Source organism: Felis catus, chromosome E1 (genome assembly GCF_018350175.1).
Source record: "Felis catus isolate Fca126 chromosome E1, F.catus_Fca126_mat1.0, whole genome shotgun sequence".
Lineage (NCBI taxonomy): Eukaryota > Metazoa > Chordata > Mammalia > Carnivora > Felidae > Felis > Felis catus.
The window spans coordinates 57,822,498-57,848,426 of record NC_058381.1 but is presented as its reverse complement, the minus strand read 5'-3'; the positions used below and the strand labels follow the sequence as shown (position 1 = coordinate 57,848,426).

Genomic DNA, 25,929 nt, shown 5'->3' with positions numbered 1-25,929 from the left:
TGGGTGCCGGTGGGAGCCTCTCAACCTCTCAGAAAACAGTGAGGCTGTGGTTTTGCTCTCGTGAGCCCTGACAGTCTGCAACCGGGCCCTGCTCCTGCCCCTCCTCCCACCACACGGGCCACTCTGAGTCTGCCCTTCCTTCCCCTCCTGGGAGGCACCCCCTTCTCCACACGGCCTTCCCCGGTGGTGTCCTCAGGACCCTGCCCTGATTATCCTGTTTAAAATGGCTCCGCTGACCCCCTGCAGCCATCGGTTTCCATTTCCCACATCCCCCCGAGGGCTCTTCCAGACGCTGGGGACACCGTGTCATACGAGACAGACAAAGTTTTCATCCTCATGCGCTCTCTGGCCAGCGACTGGCTTCGTGTGGCTACCTTTGACTTTGGGCCATCTTACAATTCTAACAGGGTACAATGAACTTCTTCAAGCTCACACTGATGGGTCATTTCTGTCCTGGCGGCTTGCACCAGAACATTTTGGCAGCTGCACGTAATTATCAAGTCGATCTTCATATTCACGGATTCCGCGTTCGTGCATCCACCGACTGGCTCCATTTATCTGTAGCCCCCAAATCGGAACCCGTGGCACTTCTGTGGTCATCTGTGGACACGCAGGGGATGGCGAAGAACCTCGGCTGCCCGACACACGCGTTCCCAGCTCAGACCAAGCAAGATGCTCTGCTTCTCACTCAGCTCCCCTACAGCAACAAGTGTCCCTCTGTGGTCTATGTAGTGCCACTTTTTTCGCTTTTGTCCTTTTTGTTGGCGGTTTCGGTGTTTGAAATGGTCCCCAAGCACAGTGCTAATGTATGCTGTAGGGCTCGTGGGCGCAGTAAGGCTGCGCTGTGCCTGGTGGAGAAAACACGCCAGCTAAGTGTTGTTCAGGCAGGAGCTGCGGTGCTGTGGTTCAAGCTCAATGTGAGCGAACGAACGATACGGTGCGTCCAGCAAAAGGAAGAGAACGGTCACCCATTTGTATGTAAGGCCGCCCAGAAAGAGCTAAAGCAACATCTACCGTGTGCGATGAAGCTATGGAAAGAACGGAAGAGTGGCTAACTTTTTGGAGTCACAAGATGACGACTGATTTTAGAAAGGTGTGGCCGACAGCACTGGATTCAGTGTGGACGGCCGAAGAGATCTATGGTCACGGGACCCAGGGTCGGGAAAATGCTAACTCCTTCTAGCCAACGTTTTACTATAAAGAAATACGGCATCTCTGTGAGAAATACATATTAAATAAGGTATCTTTAGCCAGAAACGCACATAAAGGAAGGTTATATACGGACTGGTTGGCAAAAATGCTGTGGCTTACAGGAATTCGACCCTATTGTTTCCTGGAGACGAATAATGAGAATCAGCTACGTTTTCCATGTAAATATCTAACATAATTATTGTTTTACTTATTTATTTTTTAACCGAATCGATTTGGTGTGTAACACTGTATGAGCTTAAGGTGTACATGTTACTGGATAGATCTACATACTGTAATATGATGGTCCACGTAGCCATATTTTATACCGTTACATAATTATACTACACCATTACTGTGCGTTCAGCATGCTGTGAACTGGATCTCTGTGGCTTATCCACTCCTTGTTACAAATTCGTTCCCTGAAACACCATTACTCATCCCCCTACCCCTGCTCCCCGGTAACTGTCATGCACGGTTTCCTATGGGGCTTAACATTTTAGATGCCACATACAAGTGATATCATACAGTACTTGTCTTCCTCTGATGTGCTTAAGATCTGTCAGAATGAAGGATATGTTGCAGACTGAAGGCTACTCCCCTTTCTCGTGGCTGAATCATATTCCATTGTGTATATACGGTGGCATCTTTTGCACGCATTCATCTGTTGATGGGCGTTTGGATGGTTTCCACTCCTTGGCTATTGTGAACAATGTGATACACACGGAAGCAAATATCTTGTCACGATCCTGTTTCCCTCCTTCGGGTAGATGCCCGAACTGGGATGGCTGTGTCGTACAGTAAGTCTACTTTTCGTTTTTGGAGGTACCTCCGTATTGTTTTCCATGCCAGGTGAACAAATTTACGCTCCCTCCGACATTGCAACAAGGGTTCCCTTTTCCCTGTGTCCTCACCGGCACCTGCTGTCTCTTATCTTCTTGAGAAAAGGCATTCTGACAGATGTGAGGGGAGACCTCACTGTGGTTTGGATTTCCATTTCCCTGATGATCTGCACGGGTCTGTTGGCCACTCTGATGTCCTCTTTGCAGAAATGCCGATTTAGTTATTTTATTAAAAAAAAAATTTTTTTAACGTTTATTTATTTTTGAGACAGAGAGAGACAGAGCATGAACAGGGGAGGGTCAGAGAGAGGGAGACACAGAATCTGAAACAGGCTCCAGGCTCTGAGCGGTCAGCACAGAGCCCGACACGGGGCTCGAACTCACGGACCGCGAGATCATGACCTGAGCCGAAGTCGGCCGCTAACCGACTGAGCCACCCAGGCGCCCCTGATTTAGTTATTTTAATCAAACTTTTTTTGGGTCATTAGTTTGACTGATAGATCCATAGATTTTGGATATTAACCCCTTATCCAGTACATGGCTTGCAAAATTTTCCTCCTGTTCTATAGGTTTTTTCATTTTGGTGCTTCTCTTGCTGTGCAGAAACTTCTGAGTTCGATGTAGTCCTCATTTGTTGACTTTTCTTTTGTTGTCTGTGCTTTTGCTGTCCACCCACCGCCCCCTCCCCCCCAGTTATTGCTGAGACCAATACTGACAGGCCTCTTCTTTAATTTTCTTCTGTTTTTGTTTTGTTTTGTTGTTTAAGCCTTTGATCCATTTTGAATTAATTTTTGTGAGTAGTGTGAGATAGGGGTCCAATTTCATTGTTCTGCACGTCTCTCCATTTTTCCCAGAACCTTTTGTTGAAGATACCATCCGTTCCCCAATCAGTACTTTTGGCTCTTTTGTCAAATACTAGTTCACTGTATATGCTGGGGTTTAATTGTGGGCTCTATTCTGTTCCACTGGCCGATATGTCTTATTTTTTGTTTTTTAAGGAAGTTTTAGACCCAACGTGGGGCCTGAATTCACAACTCTGAGACTGAGTCACATGTTCTACCAAATGAGCCAGCCAGGTGCCCCAGACTGTCTATTTTTGTGCCAGTACCACTGTTTTGATTACTGTGGCTTTGTAGTACAGTCTGAAATTCAGAAGTGTGATACCTCCACTTTTGTTCTTCCTTATGACCGCTCTGGCTACTTGGAGTATTTTGTGGTTTCACACACATGTTAGGATTGTTTTTCTTTTCTTTCTTTCTTTCCTTTAATATTTATTTTTGAGGGGGGAAGGGGTAAAGACAGAGGGAGAGAATCTCAAGCAGGCTCCCCATTGTCAGGCAGAACCCGACGTGGGGCTCAATCCCACAAACTGTGAGACCACGACCTGAGCTGAAATCAAGAGTTGGGGTGCTTAACTGACTGAGCCAAACAGGTGCCCCAGGATTGTTTTTGTTTCTTCTACTTCTGGGAATGCCTTTGGTTTTTTGATGGGGACTGCTTTGGGTAATATAACCAGACTAACAATATTAATTTTTTTGATCCATGAACATGGGATGCCTTTCCATTTGTTTGTGTCTTTTTCGATTTCTTTTAACAAAGTCTTACAGTTTTCATTGTGCAGATCTTTCACTCCCTTGATTAAATTTATTCCTAAGTATTATATTGTTTTTGATGTTATTGTGAATGGGATGGTTTTCATTCTTTTCCAGATGCTTCATCATTAGTGCAAAGGAATGCAATTGATTTCTGTATGCCGATTCTGTATTCTGCTGCTTTACGGAGATTGTCGACTGATTCTAGGGTTTTTGACTGATTCTTTGGAATTTTCTATATACGGGATCGTATCATCAGCAAATAACGAGAACTGGACTTCTTCCTTTTCAATACGGACAATATGGATGCCTTTTCCCCCCTTCTGCCTTGCCTAGCTGCCCTGGCCAGGACTTCCAGCACTTTACTGGACAGGAGTGGAGAGAGTCAGCATCCTTGCCTTGTTCCTCATCTAATGAACTCTTTCAACTTCTCTCCACTGAGTAAAATGTCAGCTGTGGGTTTGTCACCTACGGCCTTTATTAGGTTGAGGTACGCTCCTTCTCTACCCAGTCTGCTTAAGGTTCCCCCCACCCTCCCAAATCATGAAAGGATGCTGTATGCTGTCAAATATTTCTTCTGCATCTATTGAGATGATCACATGATTTTTATCTTTCGGTTAATTGATGTGATAGATCACATTTACTGATTTGTGTATGTCGAACCAGCCTTGCATCCTAGGTACAAATGCATGAGAATATAATCGTATTCATGTGTTGTTGAACTCAGTTTGCTAATATCTTGTTGAGAATTTTTGCATGTACGTTCATTGGGGATATTGGTCTACGGTTTTCTTGTGGTATCCTTATTAGGTTTTGGTATCAGAGTAACGCTGGCCTTGTAGAATGGGCCTGGACGTATTCCCTTCTCCTTGATAGTTTGGAAGAGTCTGAGGACTGATGTTAATTCTTCTCTAATATTTGGTAGAATTTCTCTCAGTGAAGTCATCTGGTCCTGAAGTTTTCTGTGTTTTGGCAACTGACTCTATCTCTTAACTCACTGGTCTGTTCAGATTTTATATTTCTTCCTGATTCGGTCTTGGTAAGTTGTTTCTAGAAATGTATTCATTTCTTCTAAGTTAAGTAATGTGCAGGCACATAATTGTTCACAGCAGCCTCTCACGGTTCCATGTATTTTAGTGGTTATTAGTTGCAGTGTCTCCTCTTCCACTTCTGATTTCATTTCTTTGAGTCTTTCTTTTCTTTTTAGGTCTGGCTGAAGGTTTATCAATTGTGTTTTTCTTTTTGACGAATCAGCTGTTAGTTTCACAGATCCTTTCTACTGTTTTTCTAGTCTCTATTTTATTTATTTCTGCTCTGATCCTTATTATTTCCTTCCTTCTGCTAACTTTGGGCTTAATGTGTTCTCTTGTGAGTTTTGAGGTGTAAAGTTAGGTTGTTTCTCTTACCTCTTTTTAAATTCTTAGTATCTGTGTTTAACTGCTATACGCTTTCCTCTCACAACTGCCTTTGCTGCTTCCCACCACATCTGACATGTTTTCATTGTCACTTGTTTCGGGATAATTTTTCACTTTCCTTTCAACTTCTTCTTTGACCCAATGGTTGTTTAGAAGTGTGTTTAGTTTCCACATATTTATGGATCTTCTCATTTTCCTCATGTTGAGGAAGATGGCTGGTAGGACTTTTAACTTCTTAAAACTAAGAATAGTTTGGGGGCACCTGGGTGGCTCAGTTAAGCATCTGACTCTTGACTTCGGCTCAGGTCATGATCTCATGCTTGTGAGAACGAGCCCCACATTGGGCTCCACACTCAGTGTGGGGCCTGCTTGAGTCATTCTCTCTCTCTCCCCCCGCCTCCGTCCTTCCCCTGTTCATGCTCTATCAAAAAGATGAAAAAAAGAAAAAGAAAGAAAGAAAAAAAGAAAAAAAAAAACCTAACAACCCCTAAGATAGTTTTGTGGCCTATCAGATCTATCCTGGAGAATGTTCCCTGTGTGCTTGAAAAACGTGTATATTCTGCTGCTGCTGGATGGAATGTTCTATGTATATCTTTTAGGTCCATTTGCTTTGAAGTATGGTTCAATTCCATTTTTCCTTATTGATTTCTAGTCTGGAAGATCTATCCATGGTTAACAGTGGGGTATCAGAAATCTTCCATAAAATTACCATATTATTTCTCCTTTATGATCTGTTATTAATTACTTAATGTAGTTTGGCGGTCAGGTGTTGAGAATGGATATATTTATAATTTGCTTACATCTTCTTGACGTATTAACCCCTTTGTCAGCATATAATGATCTTCTTGGACTCCTGTCACCCTTTTTGGCTTCAAGTCTATTTTGTCTGATATTGAGTATGGCTATGCTCGCCTTCTTTCTGTTTCTGTTTGCTTGGAATATCATTTTCCATGCTTTCAATGTGAGCCTGTGTGTGTCTTAGAGCTGCAATGAGTCTCCGGTGGGCAGCACAGACTTGGGTCTTGTGGCCTTGTTTACTTTAAACATTTTTAATAAAAAAATTTTTTTTTAATGTTTATTTTTGAGAGAGAGAGACAGAGACAGACAGAATGAGAGAGAGTGGGGGGGGGGAGGGGCAGAGAGAGAGGGAGACACAGAACCCGAAGCAGGCTCCAGGCTCTGAGCTTGGACCCACAAACCGTGAGATCATGACCTGAGCTGAAGTCGGACGCTCAACCGACTGAGCCACCCAGGCACCTCGGGTCTTGTGGCTTTCATCCATCCAGCAGCCCTGTGCCTTTAGGTTGGTGAGTTCAGTCCCATTAAGAGAGATTACGGACATGTGAGCACGGACTAGCGCCCTTTTATCTCTCGCCTTCTGGTTATTCTGTCTCGCTACTGCTTTTCCTTCTGTCTCTGTCTACCTTCATACGTTGACAGCCTTCCATTTTCTCGGTCTCCCCCTTTTTGTGGTTTGTGTGTCTGCGCTAGATTTTTGCTTCACGGTTACCACGAGGTTTACATTAAACATTGATGGAATAGTCCCTTTTCTGCTGAAAACAATTTCTCTTCATTGGCTTATAAAAGTTCCATCCGTTTGCTCTCCCCCTTTTATATTTTTGATGTCACAAATGATCTCTTTTTAAAGGTGCTATGATTTTGTTCCCAAGTTGTAATAGCCGTAAGTTATGTTTAATTCTCTTTTTCTTTACCCTTTATGAGTTAAGAGTTTAATACACCATTCTAGGCGTGCCTGGGTGGCTCAGTTGGATGAGCGTCCAACTCTTGATTTCAGCTCAGGTTGTGATCTCATCGTTCATGAGATCGAGCCCCGCTTCGAGCTCTGTGCTGAGAGTGTGAAGGCTGCTTGGGTTTCTCTCTCTGCCCCTCCCCCACTTGTGTGCGCACGCTCCCTCTCTCAAAAAAAGGAAACGTTCAAAAGAGTTTAATATACCATCCTAAAACACAGCTACAGTATTCCGATTCTATTTATCACCTTTAGTTATTACTATTTTTACAGCAGCTCCACAACGAGGGCTGCTCGTCCCTTGAGGTAAATCTCGTCTGTCACCAGTAAGCGCTCCACCGGCACGGAGATGTCTCTGTGGGCCCCTGAGCAAGCCCGTTCTGGGGCCAGGCGCGAAGAACACGCTCAGTCAGTGTTGCATGAAGTCTGGCCTGTGGTCCCGGTGTCTTTCTCTACGAACGCTGCGATGACCTCCCCTCAAAATAGATGGGAAAAACTCATCTCTTGGCTGAAGTACAGAGAAAAATGAAACAAGCGAACGTGCCTCGACGTGGGCTCTGGCCATCCGTCCCCAGGGTCCACCAGCCTCCAGAGACTTGCTGTGTGGTTACCACGCTTCACACGCTTGCTCTTTGGCTGAAGCTTGGTCCTGTCTACCCGGCACAAATTGAAACCATTAACCCAAGACTATGATAAAATGCTTCTGGAAATCCAAACTCCACAAACTGGCACCTTCTAAGAAAGTATGCGTTAAGGGCATCAGAGCACTCACTCATGGCCTGGTCAAGATTCATATTGTTGCTCCTCAAGGCCTCTTCAGCTGGTTCTCTCTGTGTGGGAAAACAGAACTTTAATGAAGATTACGCTTCGACAGTAACAAAAAAGCTAGTAGAGAACTCGATCGCTATTAGCTTACAGAAATGATTATGGCTGACATAACGTTACTAGGTTTTGGAACCGGAAACACTGCCCTTCGTTGGCGAGGCTAGACACAAACGTCTTCTAAGTAAAGGCACTTCGAGTAAGAACACGCGCCGGGTTGACTTTTAAAGAACCTGCATCTAACACTTTAAAAACAAAACATGCGGGGTCCGTGGAATCTTGTCGTGGACTCTACACCACAGTGAGTAGCAACGGTTCGGCAAGGATGAACTCTCTGCCAGAACGACTTTGGGAACGTCCCGGCAGCGTCAGAGCACAGAGCTCCACTCTCCACTGCGCAGACCCTGGGCCCTGCTGTTGACCGCTTGCCACCAAGCAATGCACAAAAGACCAAAACAAAACAAGCAGATGCACGTCGATAACTATTCACGTTCCTACGAACGGAACAGGTGCGTGTCAGTGTGTGCGAGCACCACGGTGGAAATGGGGACTCCCGGGCAGGCCTCCGGTGTCCCGCCCGTGCTCTCATGCGGGAAGGGGCTGGGCCACCCCCGGGTCTGCGCCCTGCCCGGTGACAGAGGGCGTGTGCCCGACGCGAGGCATGTCGTTTCTGGACCGGGCCGTTCTGGACCCATTCTTCAGGGACATCCACAGAAATCAAAGACACATGTTCACTTGAGTAACGATCTGGAAAGAAGACGTTTGAAGGGAAGACCGAACAGACCCGGGGGATACCCCTCAGTAGCTGAACTCCTGCATTAGGATCTCAGGAACGGGATGCCTCATGGCACATTTTCAGGGGGACACCGTACAATCTGAACTCTCCCTACACGTGACCCGAGACTCGGGCACTCAATAGGACTGGTTAGGACTCTTTTTTCTGGACCCGCGCTTTGGTACTTGATCCCAAGTTTTCTCTTGTGATCTCTGTCAATCCACCGCATAAACTAACGAAAATTCACTTTTAATTATAATTTAAAAGAAAATGCAGAGCTGCAGAAGCCAAAGAAAGGAACGATCACGCGGCACGTTTTATTCCAGAAGGCTCGCACACCCTCCTTGACGGAATGGTGTGGATGCTCGCTCTGGTTGAAAGCAACGGTCCCTAGACAGAAGCACTCGGGTAAAAGGGGAAAACACTCTCCTCCCTCAAAAGTCTTGCTTGTTACGTGTGACAACCGCGGGCAGGACACAATCAGGGCCATGCATGGCAGCACACGCGGAGGGAAGCGGTAAAAATAAGACACCAGTCACCGGGAAGCCCATGTCCGTGAGTTGTTTGATCAGCCGGTTCATGATCCAGGCCTCGTCCTGCTTGCCAGACGTTTTCATGCCCTAGGACAAAGTGTGGGTCACGGGTTAATACGTTTCTTCTAGACACGGGAGCGGCCTAAACTTCACGGTGATTTCAAGTTAGAGAATCTCTCTGTATTAACGTCGAGCGATGCTGTGCTCCAGAGTCCCTGACTGCTTCGCGGCTAGTACTACGGAATGCTTTAGGGTGCGTGTGCAAGTTGGCGTACGTGTGTAATTTATGGACTTTAAAAAAGCAAGATAATTATTTTTCTTCCCCAGAGAGTTAATTTAGTTCATCACAAATGTGTGCCACTTCCATTATCAAATAATCCTAAGCGTTCCTTTGAACACGGCCCTATGCTAATACTATGTGAAGTTTACTAAAAATTACATGTTTTCTGCCCTTTTATAAGCTTTACTGTCAAAGATGACAAAATGCAGGGGGTTCATTCCAACGGAATGAAAAGGCAACAAGATGAAAGGAACAAAAAGCCTGTTAATTTTATTGACTATTCACTGCTTGCAGCCCTTGGGGTAGAGAAGACATAAATGGCAAACGTCAGTGAGGGAGAAGATGAAGAGAAAAGGAGAGGCGATCACAAAAAGCAAGCTAGGGCAGCAGAGGAGCGGAGCGGGGGGAGGGGAGCACAGGGCAGCGGAGAAGGGGAGCACAGGGGAGTGGAGGAGGGGAGTGGAGGAGAGGAGCACAGGGCAGCGGGGGAGGGGAGAAGGGGAACACAGGGCATCGGAGGAGGGGAGCACAGGGCAGCAGAGGAGGGGAGCACAGGGCAGTGGAGGAGGGGAGGGGAGCGCAGGGCAGCACAGGAGGGGACGGGAGCACAGGGCGGGGGGGGGAGGGGAGAAGGGGAGCCACAGGGCAGCGGAGGAGGGGAGGGGACGGCAGGGCAGCAGAGGAGGGGACGGGAGCACAGGGCAGTGGAGGAGGGGAGAAGGGGAGCACAGGTCAGCGGAGGAGGGGAGGGGAGCACAGGGCAGCAGAGGAGAGGAGGGGAGTGCAGGGCAGAGGAGGAAGGGAGCATGGGGCAGCCCACAAGGGCTGGGTGAGGATGTTAAGTTTTCTCAGTGACGTCCCTCCTCTTCCAACAACTACAAAGGTTCTAACCATGTGTTCACACAGGGGAAAGAACAGCCTCCTCTAAAATCACTCCTCACAGCGCTTGTCAAAATGGAGCCTGCCGTTAACTACAGAACGGGGTCTACGTGGCGATATTCAACCAACCAACGGGCGCTCTCTCCTCGAGGAAGTGCTTATTTGGAGGCGCCTGGAATCACTGCCGGGGCCAGAGGTGCCAAGATTGCACAATGTTTTAATTTACCAATTTCGTATTCCTGGTGCCGTCATTAGCTGGGTTATTTGCCAGCCCAGTCGAAAAAAGACTCCTCGTCTGATGTCTGTAATCACCTCCACTCCTGATGACGCGAGCCCTGATTCTAGTTTCTGGGTTCTGCTACTGCTAATTAAATGCTCTGCTGAATTCATTTTTCTGAACAGATAACACCTCCGTAGGATTCGGATGGAGAAAAAGGGTGTGCACACAAAAGTGCCTTCTTCCTACCTCACCTTCCGTCCGCTCAGCTCCTGCTCTCTCTTCGCACGCGCAGGTGTGCGCACGCACGCTTTCGCTCCCCGGCCCCGCAAAGGTGTGCACCACGCGCTTTTCTGTCCCTTGCCTTCTCATTTGACAGCCTACTTTGGTGGTCTTTTCAGATGAATATAGGTCGACTCCCTTTATAAAAATCTGTTCAGCTTTCCCTGGTATGGATGTGGGGTGACTCAGTCACCCCATTAATGTACATTTAAACCATCGCTTTTTGCCCTACAAAACCGCGACAGGAGAAGACGGTGTACGGGTGCCACCTGCTCCGCCCGTGACAGGCAGAAGCACCACACCCCGGCGCCGGCCCATCTGTAACCGTGGCAGAGGACGCCAAACCGCCCTCCGCGGGGGCCCCACCGACTTAAGTCCCGCCGGTGACGTGGGAGAGGGCTGCTTTTCTCACAGCTTTGCGGACAGAAGCCGCTTACTCAACGCTGGGGGTTTGGCTGGTCTGAGACACGAAAAGTGGCATCTCCCAGTGTTGTTTTAACTTGAACTCTTTCCGCAGGGCAGGCTGAAGGTCCCTTCATGTGTTGAAGAGCTGTCAGTGTTTGTTTTCTAGGGAGCATCTATTTCTATTCTTTGCTCATTTTTCTAGGGAGCGATCTACTTATCGATTAAAAGGGCCTTTCTTTATGTATATATCAGGGAGATCAGCCCTCTGCACGATATGATGCAAATATGTTTTTCCAGCTTGTCTTTTGATTTTATGGTATTTTCTGCCGTGCACTTTAAAAAAAAAAAATGTTTACTTATTTTTGAGAGGGGGAGGGCAGAGACAGAGGGAGACACAGAATCCGAAGCAGGCTCCAGGCTCCGAGCTGTCAGCACAGAGCCCGAAGCGGGGCTTAAACCCATGGACTGCGAGGCCATGACCTGAGCTGAAGTCAGACACTTAACCGACTGAGCTCCCCCCCATGCACCCCTGTCATGCACGGTTTTACTGAAGTCTGTAAATCTTTCAGGACTGAAAGTTTTGTAAATTTGATGATTTTTAGATTTTTCTCATAGTTAGAAAGGCCGCTCACTCCTGCTCTAAGATTGTTTTTAAAATTCTTTCACATTTTTATATTTGTATTTATCGTATTTAAATTTGTGATCTACTTGGAATTTGTCTCGGTGCTTATATGAGTTACGGATCTCGCTTAAATGGTTTTCAAATGGCTGCCATTTATTGCAAAACCACTTAAAGATGTACCTCAGGAGTCTTCACACTTAATGGTGGTATCAGGACCAATCCCATACTCTGTCTTGAAGATTCTTTTTTTTTTTTTTTTAATGTTTATTTTTTATTTTTGAGGGAGAGAGACAGAGCGCAAGTGTGGCAGGGGCAGAGAGGGAGGGAGACACAGAATCCCAAGCAGGTTTGAGGCTCCGAGCTGTCAACACAGCCCTATGTGGGGCTCGAACCCACAAACCGTGAGATCACGACCTGAGCCAAAGTCGGACGCTTAACCGACTGAGCCACCCAGGTGCCCCAAGATCGAGGATTCTAAAGAAATTCTGTTGATGTGTTGATTGTACTTATCAATATTTACCGTAGGAGAAATGAAAAAAAACCACTTATTAATTTGTTTAAAAATTACAACAACAAACCCATCATCAGTTAACATCCACAACACTGTTTTAGTGGAAAATCGTCTTTTCTGAAAAACGAAACCCTTTAGTGTGAAGAGTGGCACTGTCATAAGCACCTGCACGTCTCTACTGTCTGGCTTCTTAGAAGCCCCTGGATTCTCACGTCCGTCTCTGCCTTTACTCTGCTGTGACAGCAGTGCTGGGCAGCATCCGGATCCCCAGAGGGCCCCAGAGAACTCCCGATCTACCCGTCACTGTTAACTGGAAACCCCCTCTACCCTGAATGTAGTTCTAAGTGCCGGTGGTTTTAGCGTTTCTTTAGGGCTGCACGCACCTTTGGGAGTCCTTTTTTGGGGGCGTTCCCCCAGGAGGCGCAGGAGGACGCGCTTTCTTGGGAAGCAGCACTGTTCCACATGCCCCCTTCTTCGTCTTCCCACTGACTGGCACCGAGGTTCATGTCGTCCCCACCACTGCCCCAGCCTTCTTGCATAGATTTCGAAGCTAGAAGGAGAGCACACGTGAACTTCACAAACTCACCCTTCCTCAGGGAGGCGGTGCTGCATTATAGCGCCATTTAGGGGGAGGTGGGAGGAGGGGGGTACCCTGGGAGCTGCCTCTTTACCTCTTCATTTCCCAAGACCGAAGAATTGAATTTCTTGCGGGAGTTACAGAATACACACGCAGATGTGTACGTATTGTTTTCTCCAAACTCCAGCTGTCTGTAGTCTGTGCTGTTACCCACTCCCCTAACCGGCTACAGGTCCTTTTGAAGCACGGGCTTCCTAACAACAGATCTGGGGGCCACGGGGGAGGGTGGCACTGTCTGCATGGCAGGTAGCTGGTAATATGCAGAGTCCCGGAAATACCACTGTCCGCCACGCGGTTTTTGAACCCGCAGCGGAAGGTGGGCCAGTGCCCCTCTCAGGTGACCAGACCCGAGTCACCTGGGGATCACGAGAAACGCACAGGTCTGCGGTTGGGCCTGACGGTCTATGTTTCGGACACGCTCCCAGAGTAACAGGGTGGAGCCAGTTGAGGCCGTAGGTGGATGGAGCCTTGAGCTGACTACTGAGTTTGGATTTCAGGATGTTATTTCTTCTACTTTTTTTAAGATACAGAGTGATTTCTGGTACAAAAGTTAGCCCGAATTTTCACTTCCAGGGAGAAGAAGGCCAAAGATTAAGTGAGGATACAGTTAGTGGGAGTCTGTAAGACCATGAGGACAGGACGCTTTTTCAAGGTAGACACGTGTACGATGGCGCCTCCGAGGACAAACTGTAAGAGCAAACATACTGCCTCGGGACGGCAGGTGAATCTAAGGACCTCCCTGTCTTTTAGGTTTGCAACAACAAGGCATAGGAATGGAATAATCCAGCAGAATGGTGGATATGGGGAGCACGCTATCCAGCGTTAGCTAAGTAACACACACAAAACTCATGTAAAATATGGTAGTAAAAATACAAAAATAAGGTTGCATTTTAAGATCCAACAGGATTAACGATGGCCAAAGAAAATATGAAGCTCTCGCAGCCATCTGAACGACGGATCTTAATCCCGGACCTAACTCACACGCTTAGGTCCACGCTAACGTCACATGCATCGTGCCGCAAAATCCCCACGCGTCACAGAATTCCACTCGGTAAACGTGATCTGGACGTGTGTGAGAACGCACGTGGTGCACGTAGGCTTATTACACTCTCAGATGACGTGAGGAAAGCGCGGCCTAATTTTTCTTATCTTCCAAAGGAAAAAAAGAGAACGCGTACGCCTCGAGCCCCAACGCAGAACGGCGCTCCCAAGAGAGAAGAAGGCAGAAGGGTCTGAGTGCTGTGAAGTCACGTCGGGCTTAAACCCACTCTCAGAAAGGAGAGACGGCGTGCTTCACCTCGTCCTCGTCGCTCAGTGAGCTAGTGAGCTAGCACTGTTGAAGACGGCAGGGACGGGGGTCCTGCTGCCGTGTAGACGCCACTGACGGCATCCCGCAGCCATGCGCCATGGTGTGGATTCTGGTCGTTAATTTTTCTAAAAAAGGAGCGCACGGGCTTCTGTTAAGAGCTCCTCTGTGTCCGTGTACCAGACGCGGCAAATAGACGTTAGTTTTAAAGTATAAACAAAATGAGGAAGGTGTCCTAAAACATTAATTCTTAAAATCCAATGAAAAGTATCCCTCTAACTAAAATATCCTGACCCATTTCTAAAGTGCCGGTCGGACTCACCTGGTTTGCACAGGGCCGGGGCGGCAGTGGGGGCGCCGGCTCTCCCGAAGGTCACGGGCGGCTCCGCGGGCTGGTCCCCCCATCCGCTGCCACTGCTGGGCGGCTTGCCCCACGCTGCGGTGCCGTTGTCAACCAGGGCAGAGGGGGAGGACGGCTCTCCCCAAGAGCTCTCAGCCTTCGAATGGACGTTAGGCATCTCTCCCCAGCCCGATGAGACTGCAAAGGGCACCGCCCGAGAGAGAACGAGATTATTCATGTGATAAAAGTGAAACAGAGAAGAAGTAGAAAAGGTAGTTTCAAGTTCAAAATCATTTCGAGACGATCTATCTTTAGGACGGCTGCCAGGGGAGAGTGGAGAGGAGGCAGTATCTCATCCAATCAGATTTGCTTCGCTTTTTAAAATCACAGTGTTTCCACTCCCGCCCCCACGTGCTTAGAATCGAGAGTCCCTTAAACATTAAAGACCACTGACCTCGGCATCTGCAGCATAACAGGGTTCAAAAGAATTGTTAAGAAACTGATGTTTAAGAAGTAGCTTTTTCACTTCCAGTATTACAGGTAGCAGCCGAGAAGAAATTTTACGTCACACGTCACGTTATTCTCTTCAAAAACAAACTTACAAGTTGCAAATATGTCTTCACTCTTGCTGGTCTTTAAGACCCACCCTCAAAGACACAGATGTGGGCCGAGAAATGAGACGACGGCAGGTGAAACGTGCCGAGAAAGTAACAGGGGAAAAACTGCACAGCGCCCAGCAGCACCCGGGCGCGCTGGGAGGTCTTCCCTCCCCTGTGTGCCCAGTGCTGTGAGCATCAGGCTGGCACCCTGTGGGCGTGCCACGGAGGAAACGGGGTCCCTACTGAGTCCTGAGGGTCGCGGCACTGCTCTCTACAGGTACAGAAGGCGTCAAGGGGCCAGAAGGATCTCCCCACTCTCTTCACGCTTCAGTAAGGTAAACATCTTATTTTATTTTATTTTTTAAAGTTTATTCATTTATTTTGAGAGAGAGAGAGAGAGAGAGAGAGAGAGCGTGTGTGTGCGTGTATGTGTCTGTGTGTGCGCAAGTCGGGGAGGGGAGCAGAGAGAGAGAGGGGCAGAGAGAGAATTTCAAGCAGGCTCCTTTGCTGTCAGCGCAGAGCCAGGCGCGGGGCTCGATCCCGCAAACTGAGATCGTGACCTGAGCCGGGATCAAGAGCTGGGCGCTTAACTGACTGAGCCGCTCAGGTACCCCAGGAGAAACATTTCACGTCACACACGTAAACTGCGTTTTTCCAACTCAACCCGTATTTCGTTCTGCCTCTGCCTGCAAAGCTTCCTTGACGCTCCCGATCGCCAGTCCTGGCAGCTCACATCAGCTGGAAGTTCCGTGTGGACACGGTTTCTCAGCGATGGAAATGCGGACATTTTAAATACTAACTAAAGAATAGGAGGCATGCAATACAAACAGTTAACTGTAAATTTTAGGTTATTTGGTGGCAAGTGGATATTATCAATTCTGAAATGTATTTATTTTCTGACTAAAGACAGTATGGAATGAGCTCCCTTGATGCTCTTTATTCTAATAAGATGCTGTAATATTGATTAATGACAAAAGGCCGTGCAACCTATGAATCATTTTAAATTACAAGCTCCATGCTGAGCAATATATTATGTAAATTATTGCCAATAACAGGGAAGTTAGCCCTAATCAGTTATTGTCAGCAACTGCTAACCACACTATTCCCTATAATTACACAGAAAACAATCATGTATATTGGGGAAAGTAGTTTTATAAATTGAAGGGACAAAATTACATCAGGAAAATTAACATAGCTGACAAAAATTATGGATGTTTTAGGAAGATAAAATAATTTCGGTGTTGCTAAAGGGCAATCAGCTGTAAAAACACTGATTTATTGTGGGTAATTAAATAACAAACTCATTTAAAATTTGTCACCCTTATACTTCTATCTCTTTGAAAGGCACTATGACAAATTACTTAAGGAAGTCAAAATGAAGAATAAATAGGAAGACTATGTTAATTATAGTTAATCGATTTTTACCAAGAATTTTCAATTCCTGTTAAAGCGGTGCAAAGGTCTACAGAGCATTTCTGTACACAAGGCTAACGGTCTATAAGCAGCACGTTTCAAAATCCTACAAATGGAAGAATGGCTATTTACCCTCGAATCAAGAGAACAAGATTTCCTTTTTTTTTTTTTTTAAGTGGTCAAACAAGAAAGGACTTTATTTCAGCGATGCCAACACTAGGAAGACAGCGGACTAGTTCTCAAAGACCGTCTCCCCAGCAATATTTCCATCTCGAGTTGATCCCTGGCAAGAATACAATCGGCTCACAGTGCCGAACGAACACGTACATCGTAACGGGTGCACCACAGACGCTCGAGAGGCCCTGGAAAAAAGAGGCACACTGGCCTTACAACCTTAAGGCACACTGGCAAGCTGTGATGCAAAGCAAACACGTTCAGTAGACAGAAAAGAATTCTAAGCACATACTACGAAAATAATCTCCACTGTTCAGTGCCTACTGCTGCAGTGAATTCTGGTACGCTTTTTGTTAATAATTTCATAGAGGTTCTTTTGTACAGATGGGCTTAATGAGGCAGAATAAATTTCTACTTTACATTCGAAACACTGATACTAGATTTTTCAAAATGGCCCTTCAAATGCTACTTTTTTTTTTTTTTTTAACGTTTATTTGTTTTTGGGACAGAGAGAGACAGAGCATGAACTGGGGAGAGGCAGAGAGAGAGGGAGACACAGAATTGGAAGCAGGCTCCAGGTTCTGGGCCATCAGCCCAGAGCCTGACGCGGGGCTCGAACTCACGGACCGCGAGATCTTGACCTGAGCCGAAGTCAGACGCTTAACCGACTGAGCCACCCAGGCGCCCTGAAATGCTACTGCTTTTGACAGAACATTTCTGTACTGTGGGGGTCACGAATTATCCCCCTTCTTCAACTGAACACCTACAGTATTGGGACTGAAAGAACAGTAACAATGAAATGCCACTGGAGTATGTAGTTTTCATTCAACTTTACATGCACAGTCTTCATCAGAACGGAGAAAACAAAGTGCCCGTGTGGTACACACACAGCAGACTGGTAGAAAACGAACACAAAGCAGTCATAAGGCCGGGAAACAGAACAGACACTCCGTCTGACCAGTGACCCTCATCTTACGAGCTCCAGACAGTGAAATCCACAGAGTGCATTCTTTCTTTTGTGAAATAAGAAACCAACTCTAGCTTGTTCCACGGGTGCTACCTCTATAGTTTTGTAAGTATGACAGGCAGTCCTTATTGGGAAGAAAGGATCAGTTAGAAAATGGCCGATTAGGGGCGCCTGGGTGGCTCGGTCAGTTGAGCGCCCGACTCGCGTTCCGCTCAGGTCGTGCTCCCGGGGTCGTGGGATTGAGCCCCGTGTTGGGCTCTGTGCCAAGCATGGAGTCTGCTTAAGGTTCTCCCTCCCCCCCCCTCCCTCTGCCCCTCTTCTCGGCTCGTGCACTCTAATAATATATTTTTTTAATTAAAAAAAAATGGCCAATTATAATTAAATGAAGGAAAGATAAAAGACTGAAATTGCATCGACTGAGCACCTGAGTGCCAGCTATGTGCTTGGCATTTCTAGGTACCGACTTGAATATTAATGAGATGGGATTTTGTTCACACCAGTGGCCATCCTGCTTACTATAAATTTATTACAATGCTTGGTTGGCTACTGGCTTATGGAGGGACAACTAATAGCTGGTAGCCATGGCAAGAATTTTTCATATTTGAAATCAAGACAGATATTTACATAGCGAAGCTCTCTATACAGGAGTCTTCGCTCAGTCAGATGGTAAAGTCTCCTACTTTTCTGAATGCCTCGTTTCAAGAGCATTCATTTAAAACTTCTCTTCCAGACTCAAGGGACTCTATGTGAGGGTTACAGATAAGGTCCTTTTTCACTGGCCACGTGGCCTCGAGCTGCTCAGAAGAGCTAGATGTTAGAAAGGGGACGTTTCTTTAGTTTTCATTTGAGTGCGCTAATAGAGATTTTAAATGCACTCTTTTTCATTGATACAAGGGGGAGCCAAATTGTACTTTTAATGGTCTTATTCATTCCTTTTGAACCGAAGGTACCTCCAGCAAAAACCTGTGTCCGTATCCCCACGGTGTGCACTGAGAACTGTCCCTCCCACCTCTCCGGCAGGACGCTTCTGATGCCCTGTTTCTCCTTCTGCCCCAGCCCCACTTACCACGCCCCCCCCAAAACACAGGAAAGTGAAGACGCCCCAACCAAACACCCCCCTCCCCGCCCCCCCCCCATCCCATACCCACAAAAAGCAGACTGCTCAGGTGACTCCTCTTAGTAACTACCGTGTGGTGCTTAAAACAGAATCACTCTGGCCGGGGCGGCCCTGGCGATCTCTCTCTGAGGTCGCGGTGTGAGAACAGCTGCGCTCCTGGCAGCACCTGCCGATTCTCTCTGCAGGTGACTCCGTGTTTTGGTATCACTCTTACACCGAAGGATGATGAAGGGGCGGGGGAGCTGCAGGAAGGACAGCGTTCTCCAGCTTCTGCTCTCTAAGAGACTGGGGGCAACAACACACGCGTCTCGTCAACCTAGGCAGAGGGGTCCCGAATCCAGTTTGTTCCAAGTTTTAGTTTATCGGACGGGTGATAAGTCTCTTCCACGATTAGCTTGCACAATCTCTGCCTTTGGTTATGATTTTGTGCCGGAAAACTAAGTGATAAAACAAACCTACGTAGTATCAGGGGATTAAGTACCCAAGTGCAAAGTGCAGTGGGCCTCTGGAGGAGCCTTCTCCGACCTGCTGGGGGCAGCCACAGTGATTACCCTGGGGCGGGGTGGGGGTGGGGGGTAGGTTCCCTGCTGGAATGCCCCGCCAAGGCAGTGGAGAGACACGCCGGAGGAGCTGGGGAGAACAGGTATAAAACGGATAAAAAAATCCTGCAATTCGATCAACATGAGCAGTGCGGTCCCAGTTTACCGATCGGCCTATGGCATTAATATTTCACTTCCATTCATTGCTGGAAAACACAGCCCCCAGCCAGGTTTTACGACGACACTATGCTGCTGGTTTAGCTCGGATCCAGTCTACAATGGCCTTCCTATCTGACGCTAAACTAATTCTATGACTAGCGATCTCTCTACTCCCTGAGCCCCCGGTTCCTTTCAAAGCGTCGATCTAAAGGTTTGGGCGAAACCTGAGAGTTCACCCTGACATTCTCCCCCAATCTCATTGTTAGATTCAGAGTCTGCAGTGAGGGTTTACTTTACATCAAAAGTTTAATTAACTGATATTCAACGTTCTCCTGTGTCTGCAAATTGAGTTTTAAGTGTCCAGAACATTTACCTCTAAGTGTATTAATCAGGCCGCGGAGTATTTTTAGGATCCGCGTCCTTCCCTTAGGAACAGAAGTAAACGCTATGCTTGCACTTCCCCACCCTGGGCCACACCTCCAGTGACCGTCAAAGTAACAGACGGGCTCTCCAAAGACTCGGTAGCTCTTTGCCGCATTAGGGCACAAGCCAGCAGGTCCTGCACACCTGGCTCACGTTCTCGTGAAGTCACGGGCACGTTAAGGAGCAGGTTCTGCGTCGTGCCGTCTTACACGACCCGACTGCCCCACGGGTCCCTCTCCGGCAGCTTATCATCCCTGATCAAGACAGGCAGGGGGACACTTGTCCAGAGTATTACCACGTTCCATCTCCTGAATGGTTTGAAGCAGATCCAAACAATCCAGTTTATGTGAAGCTATGTTGCATTTCCTAAATTACCTTCCATTTTCCTCAGGCTCATCACAAAACAAATTAATATCCGCATAACAAGAATGGGACAAACGTGAGTGTCCGAAGTATAGCATTTCCTTCTGTAAAACCAGACACACACAAATGTAATTGAGGAAACATATCTTGTAGAAGAGGTCGGCACTCTCAAGTGATCATGATCAACAACTTAGAACCCAGCTCTGACACAGGTGCAAGTCTGTGTGAAACCAGCAAGGCCAACGGCAAGCCGCCGAAAACGTGCAAAAGACCAGCTTTATGAAGAGCAGAAATTTCGTCAGTTAGTCGGGTGCATCAGTTAGTTGCTGGGAGCGCAGAAGCCCGGAAGGTTTACGAAAACCAGTCGGGGCGAGGCTTCGAGCCACAAGGTGACTCACAGCCTGATGGGGGCTATGACCGCTGCCGCCATGAGTGATGTCACAGTCCCCGCCAGGAGGGCCACGGGGCTGACCTTTGCGTGGACGAATGCAGAGGGCCAAAAGGAAGGAGCGAGCTGTCATCGCTAGGAGGCAGCTGGTGTGACGGGGGGACTGCTCCTTCTACAGCCTCAAAGAACAGCTCGGTGCGCCAGGCTGGGAAAGTGACAGGCTTCTACCTCCTGTGACCCCTGAGGGCGACGAGCTCTGCTCTGACTGCACAGAGTGCCTGCTTCAGGCCTGGGACTTGAGTCCCTGGGGTGACGTGGGGCAGGAATCATACCTCCGTGTGACAGCTCAGTGGCCCGGATGGAGAGGGACACCGCCGTGAGGGGAGACGTGGGGCAGGACCCCGGCCCACATCACCATCCGCTGAGCTCGGGAGTTTCTGCCCGGAAGACACCGGTCTCACTTTCCGTCCGTCTCCGTCAGGCGGCCAAACACAGCCCGCACCGCCCCCACGCTCTTGCTCCGGCCCCGCGATCGCTCACGCGCATCAGGCCTGACACCTGCAGGGGACACCAGGGACGCGGAAAACCACTGCTATGGTTGCACGGAGCGCATCTCCCTCCCTTCCACTCGGTGATATTAGGTGCAATTTGTTAAAGAAAAATCACCGGTAAATATTTTTCACATAGAAGAGAACGATTTGGGCGAGGGCGTCTTTATCGGGGGTAGAGGTCTCATTCTCTGTCTACCACAACACCCGGGAAGAGTAGATCCTAAGGGGAACATATCAGAGAGGAAAAAAATCACTAACGCAACATGGCTCCAATGTCTGTGGGGCCGTTTCGGACGCAGGCTCGCAGAACGGCAGCGGGCGAGGCGGACACCGCACACCGGGACCTCGCCGCGCGCGCGCGGGGCCCTCAGTCGGCCACTTTCCACCTGTACATTGAGGCCCGGGGCCGCGAGGTTCCAGGAGAGGGGGTGCGCAGGTGCACCGCGCGTCAGGAACCCCCGGCCCAGGGGCACGCTGCGGCGGGAGCTTTTTCCAGAAGACCCTGAGCAGAGCGAGGGGGCGCAAACACAGACACTCAAACCGTGACCTGGGAGGAGTGGCACTGGGGTGAGGATTCCCAGAAGAAGTCTTGGGCGGGCGGGACAGGACAGTTGTGTCACGCAACGCCACACGTGGGGCTCGAGCTCACAACCCTGGGACCGAGAGTCACATGGTCTACGGACTGAGCTATTTTTAACCATGACAGCTATTTTTAACCATCAATTCTTCTCAGAGCGCAAACATCCCCTGGGGTGCTAATCACACCACAGTCCCCGTGACGCAGCTCATCACCTCTGCCCCCAGACCGCACCACGTCTCTACGTCATTATCCTTCCGTTTCTGGCTTCAATTCTCTTGCTTCCCACTTCTCCTCATTCCTTCAAGTTCTTTACATGACATTTTAAAGTGCTTAGAAATGTTAGTTATAACCTGGTAAAAAACGGGAGTCCCGAACCCCAGCGCCCCAGGGAACCAGCCGGTTCACGCACACAGGCCCCCCGTGCAAAGCGCCCGTGACCTCTCAGCGGGGAGGCACGAGAGGCGGGGGGGTGGGGGGGGTGGCAAGCGACGAGGCTCACGGGCTTCCAGGCGGCCGCTCTAGCTGACCGCTGCCGTCCGAATCCAACGTGTCAGAGCTTCCGGGATTTCAAGAGGCCGGACATCTGGAATTTTATATAAAACGTTTTTGTTATAAGTGCTGATTCATACGAAAACGTGGGCCGCTGAAGGCACCTCTGTGGACGTGTTGCAGTCCGCGGCCCACCGGGTTTCTGACCTTTGGTTCGGGGAACGGAAGCGTGTGTGCAGGCAGAGGCTACGAGAGCCTTGAGCTCCAGAGAGGATTCCCCACACGGCGGCCCAGGGCAGAGTGAATCGCCAAGGAATCTCAGGAGGCTGCGGAGGCCACGTCCGGCGGGTGGACCGGCGCAGGGAGGGGTCTGGAGGGCAGCGAACTGAACTGAACTGAACTGACCGCACGAGGGGAGACAGCCCTCCTTCCGCTCCAGCTGCTGGATGCTTACAGCGAAGACCCAACAGCTAGTCACGTGCTCGGCGGCCCTGCCCGAGGTGACGACCTCTGTCCCCCTCACCCCTGCCCGGCTTCTTCCTCCGCACCGCCGACACCCCGCACAGTCGCTGGCTCACCCGCGAGCCTCGGCCCTCCTTCCCGGATCACACCGCCACCAGGGCAGGGGTTCCGCCTGTTCTGTTCCCTGCCGTCCCCCAAAGCAGAGCGCGAGCCGGCGCACAGTGGGTCCTAACGAACACACGCTGAGTAAATGAACGTCCATCTACTGTGAAACCGACCTCTGGGTCCCAAACGCTGTCCAGCAGCCCTCTGGGGACCCCTGCTGAGCCCTCTGCTTCGTCTCCTACGTGGGCGCATGCGACCCTCGCCTCTGCTCCTGCCTGCCCCGTCTGCACTTGAGGCCGGGGTCCTTGACACCCTCAGAGAAAAAGAATCCCGGAAGGCGTCTGTCACCCTCTGGCCACAGACACTCGGGCCTCCTCCCGGCTAGATGCAGGGAGCCCCTCCCTTTGCATTTACTCTCCCTCTCTACTGGCTCCTTTCTGTCAGTCTTCAAACGACAAGCTGAGTTCTACCGTCTTAAACAAAACCTCGGCTCCCGACCCTGCCCTCGACTCCTGCCGCTCTCCCCCCGCTGTGCCTGCCGGCCAAGCTGTGGCTGGGACCGGCTTCCACAACCGGCCTCTGCCACATCTCCACGGGACAGATGTCTCCCGCCGTGCTCCTGGGTGAGTCAGCGAGGGACACGCCTACCGGCCCGCTTGCCAGAGCTCCGAGCCCCCCGTGCTCCCCTTTCCTCTTTGTCCCCACACCTGGTTCCCGAGCCCGGTTGCCACCTCTGTCTCCATGGTGCTTTCCAGCCACCGTCCCAACCCAGGCCACCGTCACCATCAAGACCCTGGCCGAGCGTGGCTTTTCCTCTCCTGCTTTGCTTCCCACTGATTTTTGTAGTTGGGACGATTCTACAAAGAGGTCTGATCATTCAATGTGAAGCTTCTCACCAGCCTCTCAGAAACCCCTGGGTACGACCTGGCTCCTTCAGGGGCCTGAAAGGCCCGGCCCAATCTTGCCTTGGCCCCTCTCCAGCTGTTCTCTGCAAGGCCTGCCACCCCACCCCTTGCCCCAACCCCAGATCCCTGTGAACTTCTTTCTGCTCCTCCCACACGCCGCCTCTTCTCGGCGTGGACCTTCTCAAGCGCTGGCCCCTCCATCCGAAACACTCCTCTGCGCTGCTACCCAACGTCTGCTCAGCCCCGACCCCTCGTGGTCCAAACCCTGGTCGGATGCCATCCTACGTGCCATACTTTGCTGGCCCTGACTATCGGGCACCATGCTGAAGCGGTCCACGTGGAGGTTCAAAGAGGGCAGAGCTCCTGTCTTCCACGCCGTTACGTGCCTGGCACGCCAGAGTGTTCAACGATGTATCTCCAGTGGGTGTAGGTCAAATAAAGGGATAAAGGCACCAGTTCCAGAAGCATTCGTGTAGATGGGTGTGAGAGCGTGGTACCAGGCGGTGGGGGTGCACCAACGATTCTCCCTTCGTATCTGTTTCAATGATGTTGGGTGGTCAGAGCGATCTTTTTTAAACCCACATCTCTGCACAGGACAGAGTCAACAGCCACTCAGCATCCATTCTCCTGCCTTCTATGAGGCTCACGGTTCAAACACGTCACCTTCCAGACTCCCTTGTGTTGGATTTTGGATGCAAATTCTGTTCCACATATAAGGTGACCGGCTGAGTGACCGTGAAGAAAGGACTCTATCTTTAGTGTTGCCTTTATGGCGCGTTTACGAAGATTTAGGGATTCCAGTAGAAAACTGGAAGGAATCACCGATACGCTGATTATAGAATCAGGAAACAATAAGATCTCAACAGGCTAGGGGACTGGAATCCAACGTTTACCGGGTGCAAAGTTCTATGCTTGGGACCAAGGGGCCAAGTGCACAAGGAACAGTCCTGAGCAAGGAAGGGCTTCGTAGCAGTCGCAATGAGAAGAGGTACTTCAGACTTTAAGCTGAATTTAAGAAAAACAGTGTGACGTGGCTCCAAAAGGCTAAAGGAAACTTAGAGCGCATCACAAGGAGTAGGATTCTGAAGAGGGAAGGAGGTTACAGCCTCACCCGATTCTGCGCTCGCTCGTTAGAGCCACACGCGTAAACCCACGACATCAGTTCTGGGCACAAAGACCCTCCTCGCCAGTGAACAGCTTATCCAGAGGACAAACAAAAAGGAGTTAAAACCATGACCGTGAGGAGGAGCTCTGAGGAGCCAGGAAGACGTCCCGGAGAACGGGCAGACGGAACAGGACTATGTGCCACACTGCCGCTCGAAATTCTGCGATGTGGGACAAGAGGGCCTGCCGTGCTCTGGGTAGTCCCCGAGGACGGCACTACGCGAGCAATTACAGAAGCCAGAGGGAGGCTGGTGACGGCACCGCCTGAGGAGACATGACAGCCAGAGCAGCAGGCGAGAAGGGCACTGGGCGGGAGGGGGCCTCCCCGGTACCGTGGGGGGGCCCTGACGCACAGGCTTCTAGCTGTGTGGGGAGCGTGCAGGAGGGGGGGGGGCCTGACTTGGACCGTCCTCTCCTTCTGGTTCTTCTGTACCTGGGGACTCTGTGATTCGGGGGCCCGGTCAGGGGCCACTGCTTAGGCAGGCTCCACGCCCGGGGCAGTAAGGCTGCGTGCCACGCACCGACGTCCCAGCTAGAAAGCGGGGCCGCTGCCCGCTCCCGTCACAAAGCCCGGCTGGATCTTATCTGGATCCCATGCGGTGAGTACTGTGTGTTCATCCTGTCACAATTCCCGCTCCCTGGGGGGAAGATTCTGGTCTGGGCCTTCTTCCTGTCCGCCAGTGTCCAGCAGAGTGCCTTGCGCAAAGCAGGAACTCAAAACCCAAGGTTTAGTCTAATTTTAGGATTTTTCTGCCGACTGGAATCACAACGTGCCTTGTATTGTATAACGCCGCTCCCGCTACACGCACGATTTCACCTCAGCGCAACCACGTATCAGGAACACCCGCAGAGCTCTAAAGCTACCAGCGAACGGGCTTCCCGCAGACCCACGTCACCAGAGACGTTGGTGACTGGTCCCCCGGCCCCCAAGCACTTCTAACCAAGGCCGGGCGGGAGGACCACTGGCTCATCCCGTAAGGAAACGCAGACTGTCGCAAGGAAACACCAGCTGACACAACGGTCCCCGGTCTTTTCCCGAATGGGGGGGGGGGATATTTCTTCTTTACTCTCCTTAACACTGGACGTGCCGAACCTCTCTGTCTCTCTCGGGTAGAAAGCTATCAGAGAACCCTACTTT

At 49.7% G+C, this 25,929-nt stretch overlaps 1 protein-coding gene across 5 annotated transcripts in view; it reads right to left on the bottom strand.

The window, feature by feature from the left end:
• Positions 1-25,929, bottom strand: part of TNRC6C (trinucleotide repeat containing adaptor 6C) — a 98,441-nt gene that overhangs the window by 28,078 nt on the left and 44,434 nt on the right. For all 5 annotated transcript variants that reach the window (XM_023244123.2, XM_023244124.2, XM_019818326.3 and 2 more), the window contains 4 exons: positions 14,376-14,591; positions 12,494-12,660; positions 8,921-9,001; positions 7,557-7,614 (listed from right to left, as the gene is read on the bottom strand). In XM_023244123.2, coding sequence (XP_023099891.2) covers positions 7,557-7,614; positions 8,921-9,001; positions 12,494-12,660; positions 14,376-14,591 — 522 coding nt within the window. The remainder of the gene's footprint in view (positions 1-7,556; positions 7,615-8,920; positions 9,002-12,493; positions 12,661-14,375; positions 14,592-25,929) is intronic.